This window comes from Lepisosteus platostomus, chromosome 7, assembly GCF_059453375.1.
Source record: "Lepisosteus platostomus isolate fLepPlt1 chromosome 7, fLepPlt1.hap1, whole genome shotgun sequence".
Lineage (NCBI taxonomy): Eukaryota > Metazoa > Chordata > Actinopteri > Semionotiformes > Lepisosteidae > Lepisosteus > Lepisosteus platostomus.
In genome coordinates, this window is record NC_142617.1 from 6,530,765 (window position 1) to 6,556,930 (window position 26,166).

General features: G+C 41.4%; 1 protein-coding gene, 1 long non-coding RNA gene and 2 other non-coding genes across 4 annotated transcripts; 2 read left to right on the top strand and 2 right to left on the bottom strand.

The window, feature by feature from the left end:
• Nucleotides 1–1,130: 1,130 nt before the first annotated feature.
• On the bottom strand, nucleotides 1,131–3,995 carry LOC148658027 (uncharacterized). The gene is made up of 3 exons (XR_015940017.1): nucleotides 3,869–3,995; nucleotides 3,452–3,488; nucleotides 1,131–1,782 (listed from the first exon to the last, which is right to left on the bottom strand). It is a non-coding gene; the product is annotated as an uncharacterized LOC148658027 (long non-coding RNA).
• Nucleotides 1,886–1,957, top strand: trnap-agg (transfer RNA proline (anticodon AGG)). The gene has a single exon. It is a non-coding gene; the product is annotated as a tRNA-Pro (tRNA).
• On the bottom strand, nucleotides 2,211–2,282 carry trnap-cgg (transfer RNA proline (anticodon CGG)). Its single transcript has one exon. It is a non-coding gene; the product is annotated as a tRNA-Pro (tRNA).
• Nucleotides 3,895–7,540, top strand: psmg1 (proteasome (prosome, macropain) assembly chaperone 1). The gene is made up of 7 exons (XM_088638899.1): nucleotides 3,895–4,156; nucleotides 5,003–5,100; nucleotides 5,653–5,795; nucleotides 6,063–6,125; nucleotides 6,543–6,741; nucleotides 7,055–7,185; nucleotides 7,347–7,540. Exons 1-7 carry the CDS (start codon nucleotides 4,035–4,037, stop codon nucleotides 7,422–7,424), a joined length of 834 nt encoding a protein of 277 aa, XP_088495025.1. The 5' UTR covers nucleotides 3,895–4,034; the 3' UTR covers nucleotides 7,425–7,540.
• The last annotated feature ends 18,626 nt before the right edge of the window (nucleotides 7,541–26,166 follow it).

Here is a 26,166-nt window from a genome sequence, read left to right on the forward strand (position 1 = left end):
TGTCAAGAACAATAATTCGGTGATCAATAATAACAGTTGTAGGACAAGAAACAAAAGATAATGAAAACTTATTTAGGCTAAAACTCAAGTTCATTCTACAAATTAAGGCAAATGAAAATTCAGGGTGTTAAAGTGCTAGAGGTGTAAAAAATACAAAAATGCACATGAGTAAAAAGTTTTAGAAATGGAGCAGGTGTTGCTTTGAAATAAGCAAACAGAAAAAAAGCCATGACTAAAGTGCAGAAGAGGGATGCAGGAACACTTACAAAAAAAATCACAAAAAAAAAATACAAAAAAAATCACAAAAAGGTGTATGTTACAAAAGAACATGCAAACATGTTCATCATGTACATCAATTTCCCTTCACGATCAATAAAGTCTTATCTATAAACATGAAACAGAGTGAGAAATCAGAAAATTAGCATGCATAAAAAACAGCAATTCTGTCAATAAGCCCTAAATGAATTAATAGCAACCATGGTTTCATGGAGGGCTTCTCAGATAGTTGGGCATTCAGGTAGATTGCCAGGTGAAAGGATTTGTAAACATACTTTGTTAAAGCAAGTCAGTTTTTTCTGCAACACATAAAAGACATTTTTCCAAGAAAGTTTAGCCTTTGTCACTAATGAAACCACTAAATAAAGACATAAATATAGAAATCTTAAGATTTTGTTATTCAATGTTGGTAGCAGGATGAACTGTGCTAAGTGTATATTTTGTCGCAGCTTTGCTGCAAGATGTTAACAGTGAAAAAAGGTATTTAGAAATGAGTTATTTCAAGAAGAATTGACAATAGTATTTACGCACAGTAAATAATTGCAAGAATCAACTTTTTTATTTCGCATGGCGCCCTTGAAGGTGGCTTCTCCAAGCGCTTGACAGAATGATAACCATAAAAAACACACCAGATTCGCAGCAGGGAAAGGTCCTGTCACCCCTCGAGTGTAGATGGGTTTTGGGGGGACAGATAGGAGACCAGAATCAGAAGAGTGGGTTGAGTGAGGGTTGTGAGGTGGGGAGTAGGATGATAGTATCAGACAGGTCATACAGAGCCTTATAGGTGAGCATGAGGACTTTGAAGCCGGAAAGACCCTTGTGCAGAGATTTAAAATTAATCTAGATGATAACTGTGCCTTTTGATACCATTCAACGTTTATTTTGGTTGTGTCCTATTGTAAAAACCTTCGGGACTGAATTGAAAACGTATGTTAAAAGAAGAAGCTAATATTAATATTATTTTTTTTTAAGAAATGGACATCATGTTAAGCTTCAATTGAATTGGAAATAACACGAATATATCCTTTGTAATTGAACTAATTATTATTCCTGCACGTTATTATTTATGTCAAGTGAAAGGGTCTGGGAAGACTCCTATGTTGTCCTATGAACATTTGTAAATAGATGTAAAGGCGTACTTGCAGACTTTTTCGAAATGTAAAAACATGAGCATGGATCTTATCTTTATTCTGTTTAAACGTTTATTCATAATGTGTATACTGTAGGTACTGTAATATGTTCTCCTGACGATGATATTGTTATGTTATGTTATATGTACTCTTGCTTGTATTGTATTTTATTTTGCTGTCGAAATAAAAGGTTAAAATATAAATTTTACTCCTGTGGGTCTCTGTTGGGTGGGACTGATTTTTTTTTTCAATTTAACGACAAGAAACCGCGTCGAGAAACAAACTCTAGTGCACTCCTGCACACCAGTCCGGGCGGTTTTTGTTTTGAGTGGTACTTCGTTCAAGAGTTACGCAAGAACCGCGTCCAAGGCAAAATCTGAAAAAAAAAAGGTTGTTTAAAATAGACCACGAATACAAAAAAAAAAACGTGTCAACGTGGAAATTGAGATCAAGCACTGGGAGAGGGACTTCACGCAAGCGGCTCGTTGGTCTAGGGGTATGATTCTCGCTTAGGGTGCGAGAGGTCCCGGGTTCAAATCCCGGACGAGCCCGGTTATTTTGTTTCCTTTTTCAGGAAAGCTGGTGAATGTAAAATTTGGTTTCAACCAAAACAGTTAGAGGTCAGTCGAACACTTGTAGTATCCTTTTGCTATACCTGTAATCGTTTAAATGTTGGTACACATAAACCAATTGCTTATAATAAAATCGCAAAATGCTTAAAACACGAAATGAAAGAAATAATGCCCAAATATAGGAATGTTTAAAACAAAAAAGTCAGATGACAAAGTGTTTCAAAATAAACACGGGCTCGTCCGGGATTTGAACCCGGGACCTCTCGCACCCGAAGCGAGAATCATACCCCTAGACCAACGAGCCGCTACGCGACTAGTCGTTGAACCACACTCCTTAATCGGTGACGTGTGCATGTGCATGTGTTTAATTTAATTGACGTATTCTGTTTCCTATAGTCTCAAAAAATAAAAAAGCCTGCTCGAGGAAGCTCAGACCTCCAACATGTCCGATTACATGCTTACCACTCTTGTTGCAAATGTGTCCCTGCGCTGTAAATAATGCAACATTCGTACGTGGTTCACAGCACTGTAAAACTAGACTTTTACAGCAGACAGCTTGTATCTGTGCATCGTGGTTTGTGCAATAGGCAAGCGCCCGAGTGATTAAAAACACAATTCGGTGTTATCTTTTCTTATTTCACGGCGGTGAACACCGAGCCAGCCCCACAAGACGACGCGCTACCCTCTGCTGGGCAGTAGCCGTAATTGACGAGAGATGTGAAAGTTAGGTCTTCTGGCTGCTGTCGAAACCAAAACCAAAATGACCAAAAACGAAGCCTTAAAGAAAGGAAATGTATATAAATATGCTGTTCAGTCAAACTATAAAGGCTACTACCTTAAGTGTAAAAGTCTCTCGCAGAAAAATGCACCGATAAAACAGGTCACATACAAGTAGACAATTTTGTTAAGAATCAATCAATAAAAATCTGATGAAATTTCTGTTAGCCTTGTTAAACATTGTTAAACTAACAGCAAAACAAGAGATATATATCGCATGTACGACTAATGAGAAGGGTTGGTCTTCCAGCGAAGTATTAGTTGGGGAAATTGTTTGCTCTGTAATGGCGTTATCGTATCTTTCTGTCAACAAATCGTATCCCAGAAGAATTCGTTTTTCCAGGATGTATACAGTTGGAATACAGTTGGTTGCGACTGCTTTGATGCCAATTCATTTGTAGGAAAGCGCCTTAGTCATTCAGGAATAGTAGGTTACTATCTCCACTGATCTTCTGCAGAAAACAACGTTTGGGCTTGTGTGTGTGGAGCTTGCAAACGCACAAGTCTGTCGTCTACACGTACTCGAGTATTCGTGTTATCTGTGTTTTTTTTTACAGGGAAATATTGTATGTATTATTAGCAATCAGGTGGTAACTTTAGGAGTCAGGTGACAAGTGACAAGTTTCACAGTGATGTGGTGATTTGCATTTCACTGGGCACAACTCCACACGACATATGAAAACAGGATTTACTTACAAATATGCGGAATCTGAAGTTATCAGGCAGTAACACGCTATGTAAACGGAAAGAAAAAAACATTTTTCTGTAATTAGCCACCGCTGAAAAACAACAGGATTCAAAGAGAAACCAGAAAAGCAGGGCAGAAACAGTCAGACATAAAATACTTGAATTTTTTCATGTTATAAAGCATCAGTTTATCTGTAATATATCTAACATTAACACCGTTGCATCAGAGAACTGGCAGGACTTTATTTGATTGTTCATTTTTGAATCTTACTATTTTAATTATTTAAATATTATTTAATATTAATATTTTATAACATCGTTAATGGTTCAGTGCTATGTCGCACTAGAGAACCACTAGAGGAGATGAGAGAACACGTCTCATCGGTATTATCATGATTTGTTTCTATGGTATAATTTGTGAATTACCCACAGCCATTCGGACAGCGCCCTCTGCTGTTCCTGGTGTGGTATTGGCCACAGCCCAGCGGCCTACTTGCTCAGATCCGCCTTCGGAGTTGAGCAGGGAAGTTAGAACAAGCGGTGACTTTGTGGGAAAAACGTGCATTGCTGTGTTGACACAGAAAACCTCCTGATGGCCACCTTTTTCGGGGAAGTCTTGTCTGTGTACTCCAGAGCTGTGGAGGAGGATGAAGATGAATTAGAAGATGAAAGCGAAGAGGATATGCAAATCCGGAGAGAAATAGAAAACAAGAGGTAGATGATACCTACGTAGGAAAAAAAAAATGAAATAAAGGACACCCCCTTTCAAAGAGAAAACGCGTACTTCTGCATGGTGTTTTTACGATTTTAAATTGTTGATACGGCTTTACACAAACTGTGCTATTCTGTAAACCGCTGGTATGATCATTCTAACATAGGGACACGATATGGACAGAGATTTACAATAACGTTAATATGGATGTTTTTTCAATGTACGTTAGGTGTTTTGTCGGGAGCATCTTTGGCAGAGTACGGTGCTTGTCCGTGTTGTTTTTGTGCTGTTTTATTCATATATCTCACATGTGAGGTCTCTTAACTTTCGCTTTCAGTTCTTTCTTGTCGTTTCTACCACACTCCTCAGATATCTCTTAATGGCTGGTCTGAGGACCATGAAACGTAGCTGATTTAATGGAACTATAAATTGCACCTCGGTTGTTCCAGGTTCTTACCCACCCGTGATTTAAGTGAAACCACAATACCTGCTGGATTTTGCGTGTCGAGGAACAGAGGTCCCGGGCGCATAGAATAAAAATTAACTTACATTTAAGTGATCGATATTGAGTTTACAGCCTTTTCCAAACCGACTTGCATAAAAACGCGTTAAGAACAGGACGATGAAATCCGTCAAAGCTACTGTATGTTCAAAGGCATGTCAGAACTCAAAAGGTCATCTGTCCATCATCAGAGAGACTCTTGGTAAAGGTAGTAGCAACCCAGAGTTTATCCCATGAGCACAGGGCTCAAGGCAGACCTACAGCCCGAGAGGGAATAATATGAACAACTTTCCTGTTTAAATTGGCTGCAGTAACCAACAGTTTCTGTTGTCTTTTGCTTTGGCAGAGAAGTCCATGTTCACTGGAGCTCAGAGATCACAAAGTCAACAGACAAACCCTTTCAGTGCAGTGACTTTATCATAGGAGTGGGACACAATGCAGCAGGTAAGCAGAGGGCAAAACAGCTCTTTCTTGCTTAAACCAGTTACTGCACCTATTTCTGGTGGGTTTTTCTGATGGGCACATTTAGCTGAAAAGCAGAAATAAATAGTTTAAATCAAGGTTCCAGTATACGGGCCTACATGATGAATATGAATAGCTTCTGTGACTCCTGACGCAGTACCAAAAACGAAATTTCTTGCTCTAGCGTTATATTAGGCAGTTTTCCTGCTAGCTGTTGTCTGCAGTTGTTGATATTATCATTTACTTTCAATCCACCCTGTTAGACTTAACTTTGTTGAAGATTTTACATTGGTCTGGACGCTGGAAGCTAAGGGTATGAGACTAACTTTGTACGCTGCAGTGTCGTCTCAAACTGTCCGCCACCGTAGCTCGTGAGTGCAGACGGCTCTTTGATTCATCGTGAGCGGGATCGGTGTCGCGATGCAGGAGTGGTTTGTGCCAAAGCACGGACAAGCGGAGGGGGGTTGGGGCGGATTGGGAAAGCAGCAGGCTGGGCGGCTTGGCTCGGCTCACGCGGTCTCTTCTCTCCTGCAGGGTTTCTCTCGGCCTTTGTCCTGAGCTCTGGGAGCTGGGAGGCAGTGGGGTCGGCCAGCCTGTGGAACGAGAGGAGCAGGGGCTCCAGCCGGCCGGCGGGAGAGCCCTCCTGTAGGTTCTACAGGTCGGCGGGCTGCTCCTCGGTGAGTGTCCCCCTTCCGACAAATCCCGAGGGCTGGCAGGAATAGTGCGACTTCGGAGCCGTGTGCCGAGCTTTGAGGAAGGCCCTGGAAATAGCGTCAGGGTGTGCAGTCGAAGTGCACTGTCAGGCGTCTACATGGTGTGGTGTAGATGGGTGAAAATGTACTGTGTTTTATTACAGCTAACTAAAAAAGTTAAGAAGACAGGGTTTTTTGTAGGTCAGGTAACATTCACTTACGTTTCTGCATTCCTCTCTTTTGTGTTATAAGGTTCTAATATGTCTGTGCACGTGCTTTGTAGCTGAAGACCAGTTATTCCAGTGGACTGAAAAGGTAAGATAATGACGTTTTTTTATTTATTTTAGACATCGACGCGAGTTTGTTCTAAGCCTGCTTCCGAGCCGAGATGACAGTGAGTCTTAAGCCATGTGTAGCCAGTCTAGCCAATCAGACATTTAGTTCAGTTGAGTTTCACAGACCTAACGTATGGTAGTCATAGACCCTCTGCTGACTGAGAGCTGGATTTGAAACGGTCTTGTCTGAAGGCAGGTTATTCAGGCTCAGTCTCTGATGACAGAAGGCAGATAAAGCCATTTAAAAGTGTTTACTCGCGCGTGGTTCAGGAACGCATGCCAGAGCTAGTGGAAAAACACTTACTCGGGCTTCCACAGGGGTGTTGTGAAACCTCTGCCTTAGCAGGCGGGTGAAGAGGGGGCTGCGAGACTCTTTCTGTACCCCTGTGGTCCGCAGGTCTTCGGCTTTATCCAGACGAGAGGCCTGCAGGTGCTGGTGCTGTCGGACGCGTCTGTGTCCGAGTACACAACGGCAGATCCCGTCTCCGCCAGTCCAGTGCCCTTCCTGAGAGCCTTGAAGTCCAGCGCCTATCAAGACAGGGTGCACTGCCCCATGATGGAGCAGCCCAACATCGTCACCTGCCTTCCTGCTGCAGGTACTGCCAGTGTCCTGGCTTTCCAACCATTCATCCTCAGACACCTGCTCGATTCGAGACCCTCCTGTTTTCTTCAGAAATAATCATTTCTGCGACAGCTTCATCATAAATTAGTCTTTCACTTTTTTAGTTATTTCTGTGGTATTATTTTCCCTCAAGAACATCTGGGAAAGGTGAGGACTGTTCTAAAATAGGCAGGGGACTGTTAGTGATATTGCCAACGCCAGACAGACCAGAGCCTTGACAAGCACCTGTTACAGCTGAGTGTTTTCTGTGAAGTGCTCGATGATCCCCTCTGCATTATTTTTTTCAGTTCTGAGCCACTGTCAGGTTCATCAGATCCCAGCTGTCCTGTATCAGTGCTACAGTGATGTCGTCAGTCCTGATACCGTCACCATGGAGACCTACAAGCCAGCCCTGCCTTGTCTGAGCAAGTTAGTAACGGTGAGTAAAAGATTCTCTTCACCCGGGATAACGTCATCCTGCATACCAACATGTTCCTTCGCGCCTCTTTTGCTTCTAAAACTTAACATTTTCAGTTTAGCTCTGAAGAAGACATCTTGCATTTGCAGCGCTAAATCTCACCCTCTCTTCTTTGTTTCCAGCTGGACTCCAGTCCTAGTATTGACGTCCTCAGGAAAGTGGTCAAATCCAGTGAATCTCAAAGTAATCTCTACACTTAAACCAACAGTAAAATTTATTTTTTATTTTTTTTCTCAGCTGTATTTTTTGTAATGATGTAGATTAATACTTGTAAAAATGAATAAATGACATCACCGTTAAAAGTCACAAAAACAAAGAGTTCGTTTTTGGGAGCTTGATTTCTAAGCAGCTTGGAGAATTTCGATCGAACAGTCGCCTGACTTTGAATGATTTTATGGTATTCCTCCAGTCTGCCTCTTATACAATTAGACATTCTGATTGTTAAGTTATATATGTATTTATTGTGGACATTTGCCAGCATCCATGTCACCCTGCAACTCAACTGGCAGCCCACTGAGTTGAGCCTGTTCAGTACCTGGATGGGAGACCTTCGGGGAAAAACTAAGGCTGCTGCTGGAAGAGGTGTTAGTGGGGCCAGCAGGAGACGCTCACCCTGTGCTTTGTGTGGGTCCTGATGCCCAGGTATAGGTATGGAGACACCGTACTGTAAAAAAGGCACCATCCTTCAGATGAGACGTAAATCCCAGGTCCTGACCTTGTGGTCATTTAAAATCCCAGGGTGTTTCTTGAAAAGAAGCGTGTTACCCTGGTGTCCTGACCAAATTATCCTCTGGCCTTTACCAGTCATGACCTCCTAATAATCCCTATCTCTGAACTGGCTTCATCACTCTGCTCTTCACACTGATAGCTGGTCTGCATTACCTGTAAAGCGCTTTGAGAGTGGAGTGTCCAGAAAAGCGCAGTATAAATTTAAGGTATTATTATTATTCCTCAACAACTGATAGCTGAGTTACATAACGATAGCAAAGCAATGCATTGTGATAAATGTAGTGGTCAGTTCCCCTTAATAACCACAAGGGGGGGCCAGATAAAAGCAGCAGAACATCAACGTTTAGATCTCCAGTGGTCAGTTCGTACGCTCGCCAGAAAAGATGAGAAAAATCACCTTACTCCAAGTAGGAATGCTTACAATACATTCTTATCCACCCACACGCTCAGAATCGTAACAGTACTGACAGGGTAGTCTTGGGTTTATTGCAGCAATATTTTGGTGTTTTGTTTTTGTTGTAAGCTTGCCTGTGTGATGGACACGTGTTTCCCGTATGCAAACACAGCAGTAGGGTTAGCCACCTTTTGAGAGGGACCTATCAGTCGGCTCTCCTAGGCTTACTCTTTCTCGTTCTCTCTCTCTCTGGAATCAATTATTTGTCTGCTGTATTTCCTGTGTGGCCTTTCTGAATCCAACTTCTCTGGCAGCAGATAAAAAAAAAATCGCTTTTCTCTGGAAGCACAAGTTTCCATTTCTGAAAACCTGCCTGCAGCTCGGACTGCACCCTCGATGATCTTGAAAGAACCGTAGTTTATGCAAACGTACACCACACAGGGGATTTTCAAGTGTATGTGCCGTTTTCGTTTTTTAACGTGTTCACATTTACTGGCGCGAGTGACATCGGGAGGGGGAAAAAAAGATTTTGCAGTGTGCCGTTTACAGGGGTTTCTCAAAGGCTGCGCTGACATTTATGTTACACAAGTCTTTCGTTTTTGCTCGCTTTAAAACTTTGCACGGAATCTCACAAATGAGATGGACGGCCCCTTTTTTCCTTTTGTTTCACAGCCACACAACCGATTAACTTGACCAACTGACCCTTAATGTACTGTAAAATAAGTTGAAAGATAAATACTAGTGAGATCTTGAGGTCAAAGCTATTAAGCTCTTTTATTAAAGGACTGGTCCAAGGAGTGTTGTAATTTAAGCACTTGGTGTAAAAAAAAAAACTAAAAATAACTTTTGTGGTGGGAGTAATACCCTGTGTGTATGACTCAATAATTAGGGAGCCTGACTGTTGCTTTTTGCACATAACAGTGATAAATGAGTCTGTCTAATGTAGTTAAAAAGCTGAACGCACGCCAGTACACTGAAATCAGCCATTACACATTTGCAGTATTCTTACGTCCAGAAGGAGGAGCAATTGAACTGTTGGTCTGTTTAGCTGTGAACGTTTATTTAATATATGCTCTTAAATTATTTTCTCTTTTAAACTCTATTTGTTTCTGCAATGTTCCTGCTTTTCGATTTTAAAGAAACAGACTAAATGAAACAGAAACGAGAGGACACAAATGGAAATTATGCCGAACAGCATTTAAAACTCAGAAAAGAGGTCCCTTCTAATCGAATACTCTGGCCTTTAAAAAAAACTACTATACGAGAAACTTTTATCAATTAATTACTGTTTGCCAAATAGGATACGTGTCCCCCTCTCATTTATAACCCTGATCATCTGCACATTGGTGGTGGTGGAGGGGAGTCGCCATTTCCTGTAAAGTGCTTTGAGTGGGGTGTCCAGAAAAGCGCTATATAAGTGTATTATTATTATTATTATTGACCAAAGATGTGAACAAGAAATGCTTTCAGATACTTGTATTTAAGTAGTTGGTTTTATATAGGAACCACTTAAATAACTTTGCCCTCGCAGAAGAGTTGGTTTTAAGTATTATATTGCATGCAGCTATTTCACCCGGCAACTTACATTTGGGGTCCCACTGAAGCTAAGGTACCTGCATGGGAGACCACCTGGGATAGCTAAGGTTGCTGCTGGAAGAGGGTGTTAATGGGACCAGTAGGGGGCGCTCTCCCCAAGGTCTGTGTTGGTCCTAATGCTCCAGTGTAGTGACGGGGACACTATACTGTAAAAAGGTGCCATCTGTTGGATCAAAAATAAAAATGAGGTCCTGACTCCCAGGGTGTTTCTCGAAAAGAGTCGGGGCGTTACCTGGGTTTACTGGCTCAATTTCACCCCTGACCTTTACCGATCATGGCCTCCTAGTAATCCCCTGTCCATGAACTGGCTTCATCACTCTGCTCTCCTCCCCACTGAGAGCTGGTGTGTAGTGAGCATACTGGCGCACTAGTGGAGGTGGAGGGGAGTCCCCATTACCTGTAAAAGTGCTTTGAGTGGTAAAGAGTAAGGAATTCTAAATGAAGTGGAGGATTTTATCCTCAGAGGAACGTATTTGAAGGGGTGGTGATGGTGGCAGTTGTTGGAAGTAAATTAGCAGTGAGAGGGTGAAAGATCCCTCTTTGTTGATGGGATAAGCAGAGTCAACAGCTCTGTACAGTTCGTTTCACAGCTGTATTGAACCTGCTGAAGAAGACTGTTCTTCCAGAAACACTGGAACAGGCCGAGGTCTGGAAATGTAACAAAACATCTGCTTCTAGGTTCTGGTTAAGAAATTGCAGGCTGCACCCTGCGGACTGGATACTGGGTCCTGGCTAGAGCCTTGCAGTTCTGAGCTAAAAGGGACATAACAGCTTTTTCCTTCAAATCCCAATACATTAGATTTCATCCTCTATCTCCTGTGTACTGAGATTTTAGACTCCCAGCATCATGAAGTGAAAATAGTCAGATGCAGATGGTAAAAATGCAGCTGGCGAAGTGGAATTTTACAGGACCTCATCGAATAAATGTACTTTTTTAATCAGTATGGATAGATTTCATCCTTCTGCTTGAATTGTGTACTGTAACGATGATCCTTGCATTAGGTGACAAGTTAATAAATGTACTACAGGTGCTGTGTTAAAGCTCCCGAAGAGAATTGCTTTTTTGCTCCACTCAGTTCTACTCTCAGTCTGCAGTAGTCTGTGGCATTTGACTCAACTATTTTATTCACCCTAAGATTGTTATTGGATTTTTAAAAATCCTATGACAAAGCTCTAAAACAATAGCTTGTTCATTAGTAACATCGATTGGATCTCATTGGAACACAAATATTTTCAGACTAGTTATCTCCAAATACATCATGATTACAAATAGTTTTGTTTAGAAAGCTCTCCTGCAGTGTTTCTTTGTTTCTTGTGAAGTTTTCACTAACTAGTACTAGCAGCGTTATTTATTGTTTTCTATTGAAAAAATAACAACAAAATGCTCTATTTAGTGAAATTTAATGAGCGATTTAACACAATCACAAAATATTACTGTAGAATCAGTCCTGTAAATATGATTATTGCTAGTTATTCTTCCAGTTAGTTTAAAAGTGGCTGACTAAGTGCACATAGGATAATTTACTTGTATAAGCCAACAGCCTTTAAAAACAGTTCTCAAGGCAGCTGAGTCAACCGTGAAGAGGCAAACCACCAGGAATTACTTTGTGCCAGTATCTCCTGGAAACCTTGTTCACAGAAAAATTCAAACTCAGCCCAAAAGCCAAGAAGTCTGATTTGAATTCTGCATTTGCAGACATTTCCACTGAAAATGGAACAGTCTTATGCACTCTTGGGTTTCCCCTCTTGAAAGTCACTGTCTTGAGTCGGATTTTATATAACTATTCTGGCTTCAGTTCAAGAAAGCTTACAACTCTGAGGAGGCCAATTCGGCACATAAAGGCCGATTGGTAATTAGTAGGTGATTGATTGAAGAAACTCATCCAGGTACATCTTGAATGAGGTCAAAGTCTCGGTTTAAACCACATGGCTAGGTAGCTTGTTCCATACTCCCACACCCCTCTGGGTAAAGAAGTACCTCCAGTTCTTGTTTTCAATTGCACCTCCACATACTTGCCACTTGTGACCTCGGGGTGTGGGTTCACTTGTGATCATTTTGAATGAGTCCGCTGGGTGGACTTTGTCAGTGCCCTTGAGGATTTGAAATAGTTTGATCAGGCCCGTCGCAGTCCTGTCTGTCCAGGACTAAAAAGGTTTAGTTCTTTCAGCCAGTCTGTATAGTCTCAATTAAGTCTCAATTCTTTTAAGTCTCAGAATACATCTGGTTACTCTTCTCTGGATAGACTCCAGAACAGCAATATCTTTTTTGGAATGTGGGGATGTTAGAAAATGTCTGATGTCTCAATGTTTAAGAATTGTGTTATGTTTCTTTTGTATTTCTAGAAGCTCTTGAATTTTATGTTAACCCAGTCTTCAGTTTTCACGTATGATCTTTCAATGTCAGTGAGTGTTGTTGGACCCTTCAAAACATTTCATTTTGTATTTGGCTCTGATGGAGAATGATTCAGTTTACCCATTCGATGTTTTTTATCTGTTAAAAATACTAGACTGAAGAAGGCTCAAACACAGTTTACATAAAAGAGATACTTACTAGTGGTGCTCAAATAACTGACTGTCCTCTGAAGATAAAACTTATTGTTGTCTATAACTACAGCACTTGGTTATATGGTACTGGATATACATGGTACTGGTTACCCCACTATATATACAGTATATACGAAGCTACAAAGTAACTTCAGATTTTTAAAATTCCCTTGCCTCTCATGGCTTCTCATGGGCATGTAATAGCTGAATAGAGTTAAAGTAAACTCCTTTCCCCTATACTGCTACCTTATCTTATTTTCAACATATGAAGAACTTAGGCAAACTACCAGAGCCATAAAAGTGTTAAAGAATTACATTTTGTCTTCTAAGCAATAGCCTGAGATTAGCAGGAACTAGTTCCCTTTCTACTTAAAGGCTTACTGTTTTTTTAATAAAGGATCTGCTGCACAATCATATACTATAAAAATTGCACATTGTAGGTTTGTGTTTTGTGATTATTTGTGTGATTCTGAGCTGAAGTATCTTCATCGGTCAAGTTTGTTGCTTAATATTTTTCTGCTGTTTACAAACATTGTGTGTCTCTAGCAATCCTAATGACAAATAGAAGCTGTTGAAAAAGAGCTGTCCATCTGCCCTCTGATGACTAGGCTCCACCAGAGAATGATGAGTCTTCTGATGAGTAAGGAAAGACCAGTTTTGACTGGAGTTGTAGCTTTAACTGTTTTGTTTTCTACAGTCATCTATACATGTGTCTATATATTAAAAAAAGGCGCAGTCTTTCGGATGAGATGTAAAATCCGGGGTCCTGACTCTCAGTGGTCATCAAAAATTGAGCGTATTTCAAAAAGAGTTGGGGTGTTACCCCGGCGTCCTGGCCAAATTTGCCCCTGGCCTTTACCAGTCATGGCCTCCTAATACTCCCCATCTATGAATTCAGGTGGGTGCTGCACATTGGTGGTGGAAGAGTGTCCCCATTACATGTAAAGCTCTAAAAGTGGAGTGTCCAGAAAAGAGCAATATGAGTGTAAAGCTTCTTTATTTATTATATCTCTTTTTCCTTTTGTCATTTTAGACCAACTTTTTGCTTTGGATTGTTCTTCATTTTTTGTGAGACACAAGAACTCATTTGAACTGGGAACACTGTGAGTGTATGAAAGTGGGTTAAGTTAATTGATCCCTTTAGACTGACGGTTTAGATCCATTATCATAATTAGAACTTCTAAAAATAACTTCTTGCATTTACAGAGTGCTTTTCATCGAAAAAGAATCCCCAAGCTCTTTCCTTACAGGAGGAGACCCGCTTCATCTGTCACCTGAACAGGCTAACAGGCTTACAGGCTAAATGCTTTGCTGTCAGGCCTACTGATTTTCCAGGAAGTAAGTAGATCACAAGAACTGATCTGACCACATTCGTCCAGCACAGCTAAGTCCGTAAAAGGGAGGTATTTAAACGCTGTGATTCCTTCAGTCTATTCCTCAGGGGTCATATACTAAGTCACAGTGTCAGCAGAAAAGTCACAGTGTTTTGAACTTTCCACAAGAATGGCTGATCATGGTGACCAGCACTGAAAATCCAGACGTTTGGTCATGACAATGCAATCGACATTTGTTTATGATAAACACATAAAGAGCCCTGCTTTTAATTCATATATAGCATGAATGCATGATAAGCTTTCAATGTTATATTTAGTAAATATGTACAAAAGTATTCATACTGTATTTACTGTCACAGAAGGACATACATCAGAGCAATGAACTGTTTGTCCCAGCGGGAATCATTTTTTTTTTACAGACCTTTCAAATTGTAATGACAATTAGACCTTTTGCTGTGACAATTATACTGTTACTTTTTCAGTCAAAGCTTGTGATTGCTTTCAATTCTCCAAACAGGGACATACATGGAAGCAGGAGTGTCAAGGTCAAAACTGACATTTAAGTTTAAAATCCTAGGGCACTTTGGCTACCCTGTCTCTGGTCCACTAATGATTAGCTCGCGGCGCTGGATGTGTCATGTTTTGTGGCTGGAATGACAAAGACAAAGTGGTCTTTGACTTTGGCCCTCTCACGTCTCAGGCTCTTAATTTACAACAGATCTGCTTCAAGACAGTGTGGTTCTGGAGCTCCTCTCTGTCTGCTCACTCTACTTTAATACTTGGCAGCCTGAGGCTCAAACACCAGATCAGGGAGTTTACATATTAAAAGAGATACTTACTAGTGGTGCTCAAATGACCGAATATCCCCTGAAGCTAAAACATATTGTTGTGTACCTTTGCCTCTCATGGCTTCTCATGGCCATGTAATAGCTGACTGGAGTTAAAGTCAACTCCTTTCTCCTCTACTGCTGCCTTACCTGCTGGCCTTTTCCTAGAAGTTTTGGTTTTGCTAGATCAGCTCCGCACAGTGTACTGTAGCTCCAGGCCTGGCGGGTCTCCTGCTGGAATGGCCTGCCCCTAGTGGCCAAGACACCTGTGTGCTTCCTCTCCCCTGTTGCCCCCCAGATAGGTGCTCACCCCGTGGTCCGTGTGGGTCCTAATGCCCCAGTATAGTGACGGGGACACTATACTGTAAAAACAGGCGCCGTCCTTCGGATGAGACGTAAAACCGAGGTCCTGACTCTCTGTGGTCATTAAAAATCCCAGGGCGTTTCTCGAAAAGAGTAGGGGTGTAACCCCGGCGTCCTGGCCAAATTTCCCATTGCCCCTTACCAATCATGGCCTCCTAATAATCCCCCTCTATGAATTGGCTACATCACTCTGCTCTCCTCCCCACTGATAGCTGATGTGTGGGGAGCGTTCTGGCGCACTATGGCTGCCGTCGCATCATCCAGGTGGAGGCTGCACATTGGTGGTGGTGGAGGGGAGTCCCCATTACCTGTAAAGTGCTTTGAGTGGAGTGTCCAGAAAAGCACTATATAAGTGTAAGCAATTATTATTATTATTATCATAGGGGCAGGACAGACTGCACTCAGCAATGGAAAGGTAAAAGGTGGGCTGGTCTTGTCTGTCTGCGTTTTCACCAGGAGAGTAATCAAAAAGGTTTTTTTCGGGAATATATTACTGCTTTTCAGTCTTATGAGTTGGTGCTGAGCTGCTTTCGGATTCTTGCCCAGCTCCCTGACAATCGTGGCGCTGAAGTATGATTGAGAACACAGGCAATCGGCAGAACCGCTCTGCAGCCAAATTTCGCGTCATCTCAGAAGCTAACCAAGGCTGGGCTTGGTCACTACCAAATAGGTGCTTATGTGAAGACCTTTAGGATGAATGCCTAATATAAATGCAACACGTTTTTATTATTAATTACAATTAACTCTTTGTGTATAGAAATACCTTGCGTCCACAGTCCTAATTCCACTTCTCGTGCGTAATATACTGTATGTCTGAGAGTACTTCTTCTCTCTCAAGGTGATACTGTACATCTGGGCCTCCTCAGCAGAGCTGTCTAACTCAGGCGGAAACAAGGATGTAGGACATCACATGAAGTGAGATTCCTGTAGGTTTCCATTGAACAGGCTCAGCGTGTACAGTAGTCTGCCCCATGCAGGGTTTTGCCCCCCAACAAATCGTTTCAATGCCTGATTGAGCACTATCAAACACATTTGAATAATTAAGGCTCTGACTAGACTTGAACCCTAACTGCAAATGTATCGACAGACTCACAAGGACTATGATTTCACATCTGTTCCAAGTCAATGTTTAGCCCGTTGAGATCTCGGGCCAATGAAAATGCCTTTGACGTCCATTATGTGTTTATTGGTGCCGGGTAGAAACATGCGGAGAATCCAATCAGCTGATTTGTCATTTGCCTTGGGTGAATCAGCATCGCTTAATCTGCCCAGGACAGTGATAGAGGGGTTGATTCATCAACATGTTGTTTAGGGGCAAATGTGAAAGATTAACTCGTGTGACGTTTTTTTTTCTTCTTATTTTCCTTGTTAGACTATGTTTCACAGACATTTGTTAATAACGAAAGTATTATTGCCCGTATTATCCTCTCTGCACGTCCAGGCTTCCCGCGGCTTCTGCGGTAGGTGGCCTGTGAACAACAGGGAGCCCGTGTCAGATCGAAAGCACTGCCGGGCTTGTGGATCGTGACTCATCTTCAGGGTCCCAAAGGTTACAAACTGCATAAGTGTTGAAGCCTACTTTTACAAACTGCACAAGTGTTAAAGCCTACTTGCCTGCCAGACAACACGTCGCGCCACTCCCTCGACGTTTCAGTTTGAACAACTGTCTCATAAATTGAGCATCACACCGCAGACGAAAGAGGAGAGGCTACTGACCACTACCAGAACGCTGAAAGCAACGCAAAATAAAATGTGATGGAAAAGAATCAACTCAATCAAAAAAACTGATTTTACTTTTAAGTAATGTATCGTAGCAATAGTTGCCATACATTCAGAGACGTGCACGGTTTCGCTGGTTTCTCCATTCACTAACATACTCCAGAATGAAGTGAATAGAATATACTGAGTCACGAAGATCTTGGACTTGAACATCACTGCGGCTTATGGCTCTGACACAATTAAACCGCGCTGGGGATTAAAAAAAAAACGTATTTTTGCGTTTTTAGAAATACAGTATCTGTCTGCAGTTCTCTTAAGTTTGCCATAAGTTAATAATTTAATGAGGACTACAGCCTCGCCTATTTCATTATCACGGCAAGGCCATCTTTTTTGTTAACCGTGACGTGGCTGTTATTCAAATAACGAAAATTTCTTTAGCAACGAGAATACACCACTAATTCCCCTGCCAACTTTGTAGATGCGTTCCGCACAACATAACCTTTGCCAGATAAATTAAAAAGTCTTCCTAAGAAAAACCTAACGAGTCCAGACAGATGGCAATGACAAACTGCGCAGTCAGTAACTATTGTGAACGAATGGTTTTGCTCTTTGGTATTGTATCTTCTACGGGGGGTTTTAAGCAGATAATCGATTTTTTTTTACTTACTCTGGCTTTCTCAAAACCGCCGAAAATTTGGACCTATTTATATTCACAGCTGGGTATTTTATTGAAACAATCCGACAAGGTGCAGTATATTGTTCATGTATACAACGGCAATACCCCCAGTCGAGGTTTCAAAATGTAATTGACAAGTCTAGAATCCTAACCGCTGCTTTATGTCTGTACTTTAAAGTATATATCGGGGTAAGGTTGTAGACACTGGACTTATATGTAAAATGTAAAACACAATGGTATTCCTCTCTCGACAGGATCACCACCCCTGTAAATCCTCATTCTTTAACAGTGATGTCTATAGCAAGGTATCTCCCCGCACGGCAGTCAAAACTCTTTACAGATAATTTGTTTGGCCCTTTTTGGTTTCAGACGGTGGCGGCTGATGTACTGTATGTGGGTTGACAGCGAAGGGCTGAGGTCTGGAACTACTGCCCGGAGGAGCTGCGGTTTATTGCGAAATAAGGGAGATTCCCTCACTGTGATGCAATCTCTTCAAGACTGCGTTGTCTTGGCGTCAGAGACAGCCCATGGTAAATTGTAGATAAATAGCAGATTTATACACAAATATCATATGTAATAATAATAATAATAATAATAATAATAATAATAATAATAATAATAATAATAATAATAATACAGAACAAGTAATAGGTTTATACCATGCTGAAAAAAAGAAGAAAGAAAACACAACGTTTTGGCTGTGGAGCCTTCTTCAGGGGTGAGCCTGAAATAATAATAATCATAATAATATCTACCATAGCAAAATAAGGCACCACGGGTATACAGTATAAGACTGTGTGATTGATCTTGCTTATCGTCCCCATATCAATGGGCTAGGAGTCGGCACTGGATTACTAGTTTTCCTGGGAAGTTCAGTGCCACACTGGCCAAAGAATGTACAATTCCTAACCAATAAAAATCCCAAGCTAAACAAAAGCAATCAAGACAATGTTTAACAACCACTGTACCAGGATAGGTGTGGCCTTTTCATGCTCCCCAAGGACTTGGAAGCAAGTTAATTGTTAACTATGCATTGTCGTACATTAACACCAATTCATCTCCCAGTACAAATATTTATTGTTTCAGCCTTTCAGTCTGGTGGGGTCACTGAGTTGCCATGTGTTCAGTTTATGGCTCGATGCTCTGTAATCTGCCTTTCATTTTAGTCACAGATAAGGCCTTAACAGAATGAGTCAGTGTCAGTCTCTCTAGTTACTCTGAGGTCTCACCTTGTTCTGCCTGTCTGACATAGTCTGTGCTGTACACTGGCCTGTGCAGAATGACTTCTGATAATTGGCCTAATTAAATCAAAACTATTACCGTGCCAATCAGAAATTTCAAACTCAGGACTGCCAGCAGCCATATCACCCTGCAACTCACCACTGACAACCCACTGGAGCTGCTGAAGAGGAATTAGTGGGGCCAGCAGGGGCCGCTCACCCTGTGGTCTGTGTGGGTCCTAATGCCCCCACTATAGTGACGGGGACACTATACCGTAATGAGATGAGACGTAAAACCGAGGTCCTGACTCTCTGTGGTCATTAAAAATCCCAGGGCGTTTCTTGAAAAGAGTAGGGGTGTTACCCAGTCGTCCTGGCCAAATTTCCCCCCTGCCCTTTACCAATCGTGGCCTCCTAATAATCCCCATCTATGATCTGGCTTCATCACTCTGCTCTCCACCCCACTATTAGCTGCTGTGTGATGAGAGTACTGGCCCACTTTGGCTGCTGTCGCATCATCCAGGTGGGGCTGCACACTGGTGGAGATGGAGGGGAGTCCCCATTACCTGTAAAGTGCTCTGAGTGGAGTGTCCAGAAAAGCGCTATATAAATGTAAGGAATTATTATTAATTAGGTTTTTGTATCAAAAAAGCCTTTCAACTTGGCGAAACTTGCATTTTAGTGCTGGGTTTAAGATTTATGATTGGTAGGTGGGAAAAAGCTGGTCTGTGTCAGTCAGAACAGATTGAAATAATTGGAGAGAAGGTAAAAACAACCACAAATGAGCCAGTGAGCACTTTATATACTCACAATGAGTCATGAATGTGTGAGAATTGAAGCCATTGAAAAGCACTGAGTCTAGATCTTCTGTGGAAGTAGATAAAAGGGATTAACTATAATTATTCTGGAACCTGAGATGAAAAATACAGAACTGAAAAGCATTTATGTTATCATTCTCTCTGTGCATTAAATTAAAAGAGTAAATCTTTGGTGTATCTTGCATTTTCCATTTGAATACTTTTAAAATAATTATTTTGGATCCAAATTTGGATTGGAGGAGGGAATTGCTTCACAACACTTAGGACTCCTGTTTATTTAGTAATAAAGTAATAAAAGTAATAAAATCATTTCATTTTGTCATGAGGTGGCTGGTTTACAACTGAAATACTTGAAAAATTGAATTACTCCGGCACTTTTCCTATAAATACATATAAAATCAGATGAAGTCATTGTCACAAGTAACCTGTTAACATCGTAATGAGAACATGGAATTATATTAGTTTACCTTAAGTATTTTAATAATGTTTTCTCTCAGCCTCTCTTTTCTCTCTTTTTAATGAGCAAAAACTATTTTTTTCCTGACACATGATATGAAACAGGAACAAGGAAAGCATTAAAAATGTTATTATTTAGTGACAAACAGTATAAGCGCATGATTAAGATGGGAAATGAATATGAAGGGCATATTCATTTGCACTGTATCTCTCAGATAGTAACCTAATAGATGATGCAGTAACAAAATGGAGTAATTCAATGCTGCTTTCTTGAAATGAAAAATCAGTCTCGGGGCATTTCATAGGTACTCAAAAAACAAGGAATGTGCACAATGAAGGGAAAAGTCTTCAGAGGGTTTGATCAATATAATACCTTATGAAGGCTTCCAATTCTTTTTCAAGATAGGCAAAATGCATGTTCTAGCTTGCAGTACCATGGGCACAGTTAAAACTCTTTTCCTTTGCATGTATTTACAGATCTCTGTTTCTGTGGAATGAAATACCCCTGTTGAGTTTGGAAAAGGTTCACTGAGAGACCCTGGCAGCAGCTTTCTTGTTCTCTGACTGAATCTCGGGGACTGTCCTTTCTCATCTCAGTAATACTTACCGCAGTGTTCCCAATGCTTCCCAGCGCTATTAGTTAAAGTGCCTTTGATTTTTTCTAGGCAACCAAAAAATGCTTTGACCTGATCTTATTCTGTTGTTTTTTTTTTCATTTAGAGTTCGGTCAACCAGGTCTTGCCATTCCCTAAAAGGAAAGCTGTCTCCGTTTGCCCCGCAGATATGGCAGGACATAGATGCTTAACACATGCAAGATTATCTGTGAGAATAAAAAAAAAAGTCACAGCTACGTTCAGACTGCAATTAGTCTAAATAACCGTAGGGACAGGCATCATGGAAGCAAACATGATCCTCCCTTGTTTCAGGAATTCACACACTTTCCAGGTGAGCTCATGGGCTTGTGGAAGTGCCTCACCCCACCCTCACAGAGCGGGTGGGCATGGTTTTTGACGACTTACGGTAAAAGCAATCTGGGTGGACCTTATCCAGGAAAGTGGCTGTGCCTGCTGCTGGCACACTGTTCTTTGTTTGGCTGTTTTTCCACTCATCAGAGCTGGAACTCTGCCACTTCAAGCAAACAAGGTGCTTTGATCAGATTCCGCACTCTTGGAGGTGCTGTACAGTGGTGGGATAGAGGGGGGGGGGGGACCTCTTCATCTCCTGTCTAGGAGTATGTCTGATAAAGACAGCAGTAAGAGCCGGCTATGATAGTTCGCAGACGAAGTGTTATGAATAGATTCGCCTGCATACATTTTCACTGTGTGTTTCGGTATGTATTTGTCTAACAGGTTTCATTCCAGTATTCATTCATCTCTTGTTTTGCTGAGGTGAGAAGTTTGACGAGGTGAGAAGCAACTGAAGGGACTCTTATTCACTTTTACACACAGACTGTTACCATTAGCTCTGCTCGTCGATGCGCAATTAGTGTGTTTCGGTTCTTGAAACAAATAATGAAACATAATATGCAGAAGAAAATGTTCATGCTTTTTTTATGAACAGCATTGCGAAAGATTGGTGTGGTGATATACTATTCAGAATGTTGTTTGTTGTGAAAGGTGTACTTTTTGTGATGGCAGACTTCAGGCATATTTAATGTAAATGTGAGGTGGATTCTTTAATTGTTTTCCAGTGTTTACATTTGTCATTTTGAGTGTTTTGGTTTTGTTCCCTTGAAGGCCAATCTTAACAAATGATCTGGGGAGAACATCTAAATCTTTTACAATTTGATCAATAATATCATGTCGTTGTTTCAAAGAAAATTAAGGACTGTGGTCTTCTTAAATCACATCACCCACAAGTGCCATGGTTAACACTTATTTTGGGGTGCCCCTGGTTTCTGTGGGTTTCCACAATGTGGCCTGTTAAGCTTTTTGACCATAAATGCTTATATGGCGAAAATAAGGGGACAAGTTAAACAGCACTGTTTATTTCAAATGGGTATGTCAACACTGGGATATTTCCTACAGTTTTCAGGCCTCTGTGGTCTGAAACAGCTGTGCAATAAAAGCTTGTTGTAATGATCCACTTGAGCATTTTAATGAACCAAAGAGCAGGTTGCCATGGCAGCCAGACGTCACTGGTAAGAATGATGACAGGGTGTATTATTACATTATAACACAGCTTTATGTTTTAAGGGGGTGTGGGGTTGTTTTCTTTTTTTCATAAAGATGCTGTGAATCATGCTTTGTAATAATAATGTTAAGGACATACAGTACAAACCAATGCCAAAATATGCACTTTTTTTATTGTGGGGCTTGGCAGTGTGCATGTGGGTGCTTTCATTTTTAATCCTCAAATATAAATTCACAAAAATCCAGGAAGAGTAAACACTGGGGAGGAAGTAAGAGAAATGAAAATTAAAAATTCATAACATTCTGCTTATAATACACCACTGGACATTCTTTAACTTTTTTCTCCTGCTTAGTCACTTTTACAAAAGCAAAGAAAGAGGGCGGCTCTAGTGAAGAAAAGTTTCATTCAAGAATTACAAGTTTCAGAAACACTTAACTAGGTAAAAACGATTGGTTCCAAATGCAACGCAGATCAAAGTGGACACACAAGGTCTGGTTCTCAAAGCTGCAAGGCAGTAGAACTTCTGAAGTGCTCGTGAAAAATACAGATCTGCACAAAAGTGGTACCAGAACACATTTGCTATGTCAAAATGAAATATAACCCTTCACAGGTTTAGAACTAGGGTTTCAGGATGCTGTCCTAGTGAGTTGATGCAAGGTCTTGGGATAAATGCCAGCAAACATAGTCTGATTTATTCCCCATGTTAAACAATTTTATAATAAAAAATGATCTACACACGATTCTGCTCTTTCCACACTCTGTAATCTGTTTTGAAATGTATTCCTCTTAATGTTTTATACCATGTTCTGTTTATGCTCTGAATCACTTTTTATTTTGACTTTTTATCTCAGTGCAGAGCTACGTTACTGGCCTGTTTTCCCAGACTTGAGTCAATGACACCAGCCATAGAGGTTCTATGAATTATGCAGTTTAAATGCATTAGAAAAACTGTTTCGGCATTCTTGAGCAAGCTCTGCTGTGTTGAAGTTTTGCCAGCTTTGGGTATGTTCTACGCCAGACACATACAGACTGTCCTTTGTAATGCAAGGCGATGACCGGAATTCAAAATTTTTTTATATAACGCTTTTAAAAGTATCTTCTCAAAATGTAAAAAAAAAAACAGTTAAACAAAAACGGTAACAAAGTTATGAGTTATGAGATACAAGGAACAGATATCAATTACATGAAAAGCCTTTCTGCAGAAGAAGCTGGATTTGAAAGTGCTCAGGGTAGGTGAGTCTCTGATGTACTTGGGGATACAATTCCAGAGCTTTGGGGTGGGGAGTATTAAGATAACAGGATTTAATTCATGCACAGGGGAGCTTAGTGTTTTAGTTCTAGCCCTAAATGCAACGTGGTGCAACAGATCACCGTGTTCGTCATGTTCGTCTTTATGACTGAGTGTGACGGTCCTTTCCAGAGTTGATCTGTGATTTTGGCTGATGGAGATCCCCACTGTAATGCTGCATGGAGCAGGACCCTATGCAGACGGTATAATCCGGAAGTGAGCAGAGTAGAACAACCAGGAAAAGACGAGGATCAGGGCGGGTTGACAAACAGGGGGCCGTGACGACAGTGAACTGGTGCTCGGGGGGCTCGGCCATGGCAAACAAGTCCAAGGGAGTCCAGGGGAGAAATCCGGGGCCAAGTCCAAAAGTCCAAAACCGGGAAATCCAAACGAGACGAAAAACAAGACACAGTTAAAAAGTGGAACGGGATCCGGTGCAGGGACGGGGCACAGGCGCTCCGAGCCCTGGACTCAGATGGGTCCGGAGGCCGATAGGAGGCCTATGCCCTTGAGCCGCGCGTGTAGGCCGACTTGGTGGTAGGTGGGCCTCTCCTGGCGTCCGTATTCCAATGCAGAGCCCAGAGTAGCGAGAGCGCCCGGCTTAAATAAGGCGGGGCAGGACTGGGGGCAGGTGCGTGGAATCAGCCAAAATGTGAAAGAGCCAGGGCACCCTTAAGAGGAGGGATTACGATCGTGACACTTAAAGTTCAATAGGCTGCATGTCCAATTTAGGATCAGTCATTCATGCCTCAGACAAGTCCCTCATAAGGCTGTGGACATTGAGCGCTACTCCGTCAAATCCTTACAAGCAGAAGTGAATCCAGCAGCCTAGAAGGCCTGGATGCCACAGCCACTACTCACCAATACTTACGCAAGATGTCATGACAGAGCACATGTGTAGGTTCTGTTTGAATCACCACAGGCGGTCGTACGAATTGTGACTTGCTGAAGAAAAATGTCAAGACACGGGGATGTTTGATGGAAAACTGTGACTGTCTTGGATCAAATGTCCTGGCTTTGATGTTGCAGTTTTTCCTATAAAAGAGCCGACAGCGAAAAGTGAATTTACGGAGCCAGAATATACAATAAGGTATTTCTGCTAGGGATGTAGAAATCCTCTAGATCTACATTTCCCAAAGATCCCACAACATTGAGCCTGCATACAGTAGTTACATTCAAACACTTTTTCAGATTTTCACAGGCTTTTAACACTAGACAATTGTTTCCATGTTCAAAATAATCGTAGGCTGCAGCATGTGTCATTGTCTGGAAATGATCAAGGAAACATTTTGCTGTAAATAAGAAAAAGACCCAATTTACTTTATTTGCACAATCAAGAATGACTTGTGTGGGATTGTTTTGAATTCCAGAAGGGATACTTGCTCCCCCAAGAAAAATGCCTGGTAGCACAGGAGTGCAGTGAGCTTTTATCTCTTCGAGGTGACAGTAATACTGAAAATCCAAGAGTCAAAAACAGTACCTTGAGTTTTTACCATGATTTTGTAGGATAACTGTAGTTTTCCTTTTCCACTTTAGGAAAATAGTAGGTAGTTGAACAGGTAGCACTAGATTGAAGATATTCTGCAGTTGAAAGACAAAAATAATTCCATACCTCTGCATGTGTCAAATGAATGAAAAAAATAGTGTTACCTTACAGATTTGTACTTTATGCTGTATTATTACCTTTTAGGAAGAGACACCCCTAAATAAAGCCAGTGTTGCTGTTGAGAGTGATGTTAGTGGACCAGTAGGTTGTGCTCTTCCAGACGAGTGCCCAATTGTAGCGACTTAGGACACTGCTGTATGAGTGGATGAGACATTAAACTGAGGGACTCCCTACAGGACTGTTCAACAGAGCTGGGGTGTTGACACCGGTGTCCTTGTAAAATTCCACTCTGGGCTTGCGCCTTGCGGCCGACCGAAAGCTCCCTGTTAATGGAATTACTGAAGTCACTTCTCATTTGTCAACCTGATTGACTGTGTGGTGGGTTGATACTGCACTTACAATTATTGCAATTGGACAGTGATGTTACAACAGATTTTTCCCTACTTTGCTTATTAGTAATCTGTTCACAGATCTGTTTAAAGTGCGGTGACATACCATCTCTCAGACTATTAACAGTTCATCCTCTTTTTTGCAGAAGAGCGTAAACTGTTATTTTATACAGGCATTGGAATGCAGCCAAGTTACTTTGTGAAAACACACAAAGTAACTCTTCAGTGTTAGGACACGAACTGGAATTTCCCAGGTGTGTCTCAGAGTACAGCTGCTACTTTCCTTCTGTGTAAATACCTGTCCTGAAACACTATTCAGATTAGTTTTATAGCTTCACTCAGTTTCACTACTGATGTCTTATTGTGGAACCATTTCTGTATGGGGGGAAAAATAAGGAGACATAAAAAATACTGGTTTCCATGGTTTGGCCTTTTTGTTGTTCCATTTATCACAGGTAAAAAAAAATGTGGCACTGCTACCCAGTGGTGGATCAAGTAGGTTTCCGTTTATATGTTAAGTACGTTTGGATTAAAACACTATACAAATAAATACACAGCAGAAAAATCTATACAAAAGCAAAACAATATTATTATGTATGTCAGCTCTGAATCAGTAATTGTTTCCCCAGTTCTGAACACAGGTTCAACCACAGGTTACCCTTTGCCTTCCATCCAGCTGGCCTGTGACACAAGAGGTGCCAGATAGCCTTTTGTTTCACCTGTTTCGGTAGTGGATGAAGTGTGTCTAGGTTATGGTTGTAGGAGTATGGAACACCATGCCGGTGAAGTCAATACCCTGACAGCCTTCAAGAAACAGCTGGGGGAGATCCTCAGATCAGCCGGCTGCCAA